This window comes from Carassius auratus, chromosome 45 (genome assembly GCF_003368295.1).
Source record: "Carassius auratus strain Wakin chromosome 45, ASM336829v1, whole genome shotgun sequence".
Lineage (NCBI taxonomy): Eukaryota > Metazoa > Chordata > Actinopteri > Cypriniformes > Cyprinidae > Carassius > Carassius auratus.
The window spans coordinates 3,305,513-3,311,929 of NC_039287.1; the positions used below are offsets into that span (position 1 = coordinate 3,305,513).

At 36.6% G+C, this 6,417-nt stretch overlaps 1 protein-coding gene across 1 annotated transcript; it reads right to left on the reverse strand.

The window, feature by feature from the left end:
* Positions 1–1,425: 1,425 nt before the first annotated feature.
* LOC113062933 (cytochrome P450 2J2-like) lies at positions 1,426–6,180 on the reverse strand. Its single transcript, XM_026233030.1, has 9 exons — positions 5,913–6,180; positions 5,377–5,539; positions 5,132–5,281; positions 4,885–5,045; positions 4,624–4,800; positions 4,387–4,528; positions 4,097–4,284; positions 2,803–2,944; positions 1,426–2,693 (listed from the first exon to the last, which is right to left on the reverse strand). The coding sequence occupies exons 1-9, from the start codon at positions 6,102–6,104 to the stop codon at positions 2,518–2,520; spliced, it is 1,491 nt and encodes a 496-aa protein (XP_026088815.1). The 5' UTR covers positions 6,105–6,180; the 3' UTR covers positions 1,426–2,517.
* Between the last annotated feature and the right edge of the window lie 237 nt (positions 6,181–6,417).

Genomic DNA, 6,417 nt, shown 5'->3' on the forward strand with positions numbered 1-6,417 from the left:
TGGCCAACAGTTTTGGTAGTGACATGCATTTTGTTTTTGTAATGTTTGCTGCTTCAGTATTTGTAGATGATTTTTCCACATTTCTTTGGTATCCTGAAAAACAATGATGAGCATATCAGTTTTAAAGGCTTTTATAGTCAATATTTACAGTGTTGACCCTTGTTCTTCATAAACTCTGCAGTTCGCTCTGGCATGCCACTGCCACTCTGAGAAGCTCTTTTTATACCCAATCATGTTGTCTATTGACCTCATAAGTTGCAAATTGATCCTCCAGCTGTTCCTTATATGTACATTAACTTTTCCAGTTAATGTACATGGGACAGGTATTGCTACCTGTCCCAACTTTTTTGGAATGTGTAGCTCTCATGAAATCCAAAATGAGCCAATATTTGGCATAACATTTCAAAATGATATGTGATAAATGATATTTGATATGTCATCTATATTCTATTGTGAATAAAATATAATTAAATTACAAACCTTACAAAACTTATATGTCATTGCGATGCTGTCTTGCCACCAGCTAATCACTGCATTGCTTACAGTGGTTTTAAGTATCAATGCAATAGATATGTATATCTATGAATGATATACATCTGCCCTTTACGATACAAGAAGAACCAAATTAGCTAGAGAACAATAATAACTATTATAAGATCTGGCATCTTTTAAATAATCTCAGATGTATTAAGCGAGATATGGACCCCATCTTCATGAAAACGAAGTGTGTTCAAATACCTACCCTATAATGCTTAGTGAAGAGCACCATCTAAGTCTACGGCTTTCAGCATAACACTGCTTAAGTCAATTACATCTATGTTGTTGTTTCATGTTATTTCAACGGAAAAGACAATTGACTCATTAACATACCCATATTATAGATTTTTCGATATCCTCAGATTTACAGGGGCTGCCTGCTTAACATCAACTGGTCCAGATTTTAGAATTCAAATTCATTCTTTTCTTAATCTGGAGCAAAATAATTCAACTGAAATGTTGTGGCAGTGGGGGGGCAAGGCAGAGGCAACTTGTGCTTTTAGAGGGCACGCTTTTCTAATTCAGTATTTCGTTACTTTCAGTATTATTCATTAAGTCATTTTTCACTATATCATGTAAACTCAAATTAATGTTTCATCATGTTTAATTTATCTGACGAATACTTTTGTATTGTAGTGTAATGCACTAATTATATTTGTATTTGCTTGAATGGGGGGGGGGGGGGGGGTCAGCATGCTTAGCTATAACTGATAGGCTTATGTTTTGTTTATTTTTTCCTTTTCATTCAAAATATTCCCGAACATATTAACTATATCTCATGAAATATCTTGATTCTCAAATATGTGTAATTATGCATATTGCACCTTTATAGATTATGTATAATTAAAGTGTGGTACTTCTACTTGAGTAAAATAAAACTTTTAAGTATTCAACTGCACTACATTTATTTTTAACCAAAAGTACACAGTATAAAAAGACTAAACAAAATAGACATAGGAGCCCTGATGGAAAAACAATCCGATGGAGAAACAGTGGAACAGAGAAACAGATGAATACAGAAGTGCTTACGTTGCTTGCGTCCAGCGGATATTCTCAAAAATGGAGCTACGGTGATGTGGAGAGACATGGAGGAGAGGAATTGGTGAATCAATTTGTTATTCGGTACAAAAAGTATTCTCAACGCTTCATAATGTTCAGGTTGAACCACTGATGGCAGATGGACTATTCTGACAATGTCTTTCATAATTTTCTGGACCTTGACAGTGTAATTTACTTGGCAGTCAATGAGACATATAACACAAGGTATAACAGATATACCACAAGTACAAATGTGATACTCAGTTCATTAAGAAGTTAATATTGTGTTACTTTAGACACAATGTTGTCTGTTTTACTCAATTTTGCCAACCTAAATATAAAGACACATTAGAACTGTTCATCCCCGAGCAACCCAAAGTGGCATTTCATTTCTTATTCCACGTTTTGAATGAATTTGGTAAACCATTTGACGTGTTGAACCATTGGCCAAAGGTGATGAAGGACTGCACAGACCGATCGGTGAATGACATCAAAGTACCGCAAGAATGATTAAAAAAGCACAAGGACTCGTCTGCTCTCTAAGCTCTTGTCGTTCTTTGATGTCACACACCGATCGGTCTGATTGTGATAATCCGCTCGAACAAGTCGAACAAGCCTAATGATTCAATGAACCATTCATAAAGAACCATTTACTTCACTCCTGAATAAATCAGTTATTAAACCAAATCAAACGAATGAATAAATGACTCGATGACTTAATCATTAACACATTACTACCACCATTATTTATAGAAATAATTTTATATCATATATTTATTTTTATTATAAAAATAAACCACTTTTTGAACCACTAATTAACAATAAAACCAATCAACGACCAGTCTGTATCCAACCAGCCAACTAAAATGCATTATCATCTTTTTTTATAAACATATATATGTTTTTCGATTAGTGAAATAATTTTATAAAATGATATGTGTTTTAACGTGGCACTGCACATAATACATATGGTTGGGGACAGTGAGTGACCCCAAGTTTAAAATTCAAGCTGGGCTCTACACCTGCTGGTGAAGAGAAATTGAAGCGCTGCAGCAGAGAGGAGAAAAAGAGGAACAACTCCATTCGTGCCAGTTGCTCCCCAAGACACACTCTCTTTCCTAAAAAATAAATATGGTTAATCATAATGGGTTTCTTTTTATAGGGGCTTTCAAAGAACTGTCAGCATATATCTTTGTATTATTTTCAAGGAAACAAGTTATTCTGTACCTAGAGAAAAAGGTAAAAAGGCATCTCTTCTCTTGAATTTGCCCTCAACATCCAGGAAGTGACCCGGGTTAAAAGAGTGAGGTGTCTCCCACTCAGACTCATCAAACAGCACTGATGTCAAACTGCCAGTCACTATTGTGCCCTGCAAAAGTATAATTATACTCTTACTATGCTTAAATTAATGGGTTCTAAACATAAATGTCAATTACAAAACTGCAAATGCTTAAATGGGTCAAATGATGCGATTTCAAATTTTCCTTTCTCTTTGGAGTGTTACAATCTGAAGAAGATCTGTAAAGTTACAAAGACTAAAGTCTAAAATCCAGAGAGATATTCTTTATCAAAGTTAAGACTCTGCCACACCCAACTAAAGCGGCTCATTCAAACACGCACCCACATGTCTACGTCACTATGTAGAAATATTTGTGTATTGCCCTCCAAATATTCACGCAACGAAATAAATGGTTTCAGTAACCGCAGTTAGTGCTGACACAGCCATGTCAGGGAGATGCTGTGTGTATCTAGACGAAAGCAAAAGTGTTTTATTTGAAAGTAAATACATTTAGGAATCTTAAGGATTACTCACAACAGAACAGAAACGCATTTCATGGGTGACCGTTTCGTGAACCTAGGAGAAGGGGTCATTCTGACTTTGGTGCTTCTGAATCAGCTACTGTAAGTATGTTTTGTTATTAGGTTACGTATTCGCTATTGACTGTTCAAATGCAGAGTTTTGGGTGTCGCACGTGTGTGTGTGTGTGTGTGTGTGTGTGAGAGAGAGAGAGAGAGAGAGAGATGGTCACAGTGGAGTCAGCCGGCTTGACAGTCCTGGTTTGTGTACTGCAAACACATACGAGCTTCATCACTGTGTCTGTCACATCACTCTGTTTTTCTTTTGGGGCTTGAACTGATAGTAAAACTACTAAAGACATTATTTACTATCTTTACATTTATTTTGAGAGATGAAGCTCGCGATTATGGAAAGGGGTGTTACATTTCCAACAAGTGCTTGCAGTGTTCAGCCAATCACAATGCAGTGGGTCAGTTGGCCAATCAATGCATACCGCGCTTGCTGGAAGGAGAACTTTGTAGAAAACGACACATTTGAGAGAGGAGGAGGGCATAGAAGACTTACATAATTTTTCTAATACTTACATTATTGTGTTTTTTGAACATTAAAGCACATCAATATATTCTGTTACTCCAAATACACAAAATAATGATCTTTAAAAAAGCATCATATGACCCCCTTAAATTGACAATCTTATAGAGCATTAAACATCACTAGGCCAACCTTTGGAATGGAGTATTGTCCTATCTGAGTGTCTTCCACAGTAGCCCGGACTACATTTATTGGAACAATATTTCCAATCCTCTGTATCTCATGAATGACTGCATTGGTGTAGGGCATGTTGTCTTTGTCTGATAAAGATGGCTGCCGTGACCCTCCCACAACACGATCAATCTCCTCCTGAACTTTTGCTGAAGATACAATGTAGAGACAGTCCAAAACAAAACTAAGAGTGTGAGTATATACAACATTTTATGTGCACATGAATGCAGTTTCTCACAGTTAGCTCTCACCCTGAATCTCAGGATATTTTATCATGTAGAGAAGACCCCAGTACAGAGTAGTGGAGGTGGTCTCAGTTCCTGCTACAAACAGATCCAGAGCACAGATGCACAAGTTCTCCACATCAAACCCAGCCTCTGTGTCATCTTTAAGCTAAACGACATGATTGAAATATATTTGAATTCATTAGCCACACATTATAACCAGAGTATTCCATTTACTGACACCTGCCTACAAAAGGGTTTTACTTTTTCCATCTCAGCAAGGAAGCAGTCAATGTAGTCTCGAGGATTTGATGGATCATAATCCACTCTGTGTGCATTCACCTTCTCTCGAACAAAGTCAATCACCATATGCCACAGAGCAAGAATTTTCTTGTGTGGTCCAGGGAGTAGCCGCATGAGCCATGGAAACATGTTATACAGCTAAAAAAGAAGAACAAGAAGAAGCAGCTGAGCAGGGAAAAAGAACAAAGTTAACATGTAAAAATGTTTTTTTTTTTTTTTTACTTGAGCACAGATGCCTCCTTCCAGATACACAGCCTCATTGATGTTCTTCAACAGATTCTGGAAGTCATTGTCACTGTACTCAAATCGATTACCAAACACAAGCACACAGATCACATTTGAGACGGCGTTGTTCAGAAGTAAACGAGGGTCAAATGATCGACCTGGAAAATAAGTTATTAATAACAATGTACTTCTGATTTCCAATGTCATTTTCAGTTGTTTTTGCCAAACAAACCTTAGTAAATACCTTGCTCATTTGAAATAGCCTCATTCAGAAAGCAACATTCAACACTGATGGATGGCTCCAGGCTTTTCTTTCCCAGTCCGAAGTTCCGAAGAGTTGAGAGTGCAAATCTCCTCTGTTGCTTCCACTTATACCCATTGGCACCAACTAAACCTGAACACAAAACAGACCCTCTACTGTTTATTGAAAACTGATCATTAATGGTGAAATGTTAAAGTACCAGTTTAACATTCAGAGTTTAGACTTACCTTTGTCTCCAACTATCTCATAAAATAAAGGTAACACGGGTCGGTCAGCGAGGTTGTCACCCTGTTGTAAATACACTTCCTTCACAAGTTTATATCCATCCAACACAACAATTCTTGGACCAAGAATTCTAAGGCTGAAAATCTTGCCATATTTTTCTGCAAACTGTAAAATATGATTTGTTGTTAGAGCCTGAGCTCCAGAAATTATATAATAAGCATAATAATGTCTATAATCAAGAAATTAACATCTTTATTCTTTATTCAGACGGATTAATTTTACACGTGTAAGATATTTTTGTATTACGATGGCAGTATGTCCCCCAGAGCTACCGACCTATATTTCAAACCCGAGTTACACGTCCTAACTAAAACATCGTTTTACAATGTGGATATAAAAATGAAAATAAGTTTCTTTTCGGTGTCGTAGTTAAATACAAAGCGACATTTTCGACGAGATTAACGCCGTTTGCATTCACTCACCACTACTTTGCATTTTCAGATTTATTTGATTTAGCTATAACTGTAATTTTATTTACCTCTGAGAACTGAAGATGAATCCTAGTATTGTCGATGTGATGAAGGTCTCCTATAATCGGCAAAGACCATGGTCCAGGAGGAAAGTTCTTCGGCGATTTGTTTCTAAAATAATCACTCAGCAATAAAAACACACACGAAAATATCAAAATACTCTTTATATCGATCCACTCGTAAAGGTGCAACTGGTCCATGACTGAGACTGACACGTCTGGGATTTCTTGGGTCACTTAGGTTAGCGCATATAAAGTGCGAACAGCCCGGAAGCTCGAAGTGGGCAGGGTCTGGGTTTGTTAATATGGGGACACGTTGGTTACGTAACTTAGCCTACATCTTTTCATAGAGCAATGTATTTGTCTAAATAAAATATTTATTAAAAGAAACAAAATAATCTATAGGCCTATACTGTATATATACACACTTTAAATAATTGATCCATTCTTTTAGAGTATCATTAGTTTAGATAGGAAGGAGAAGCTAAGAGAGGCAGTAAATTGTAAACTGATG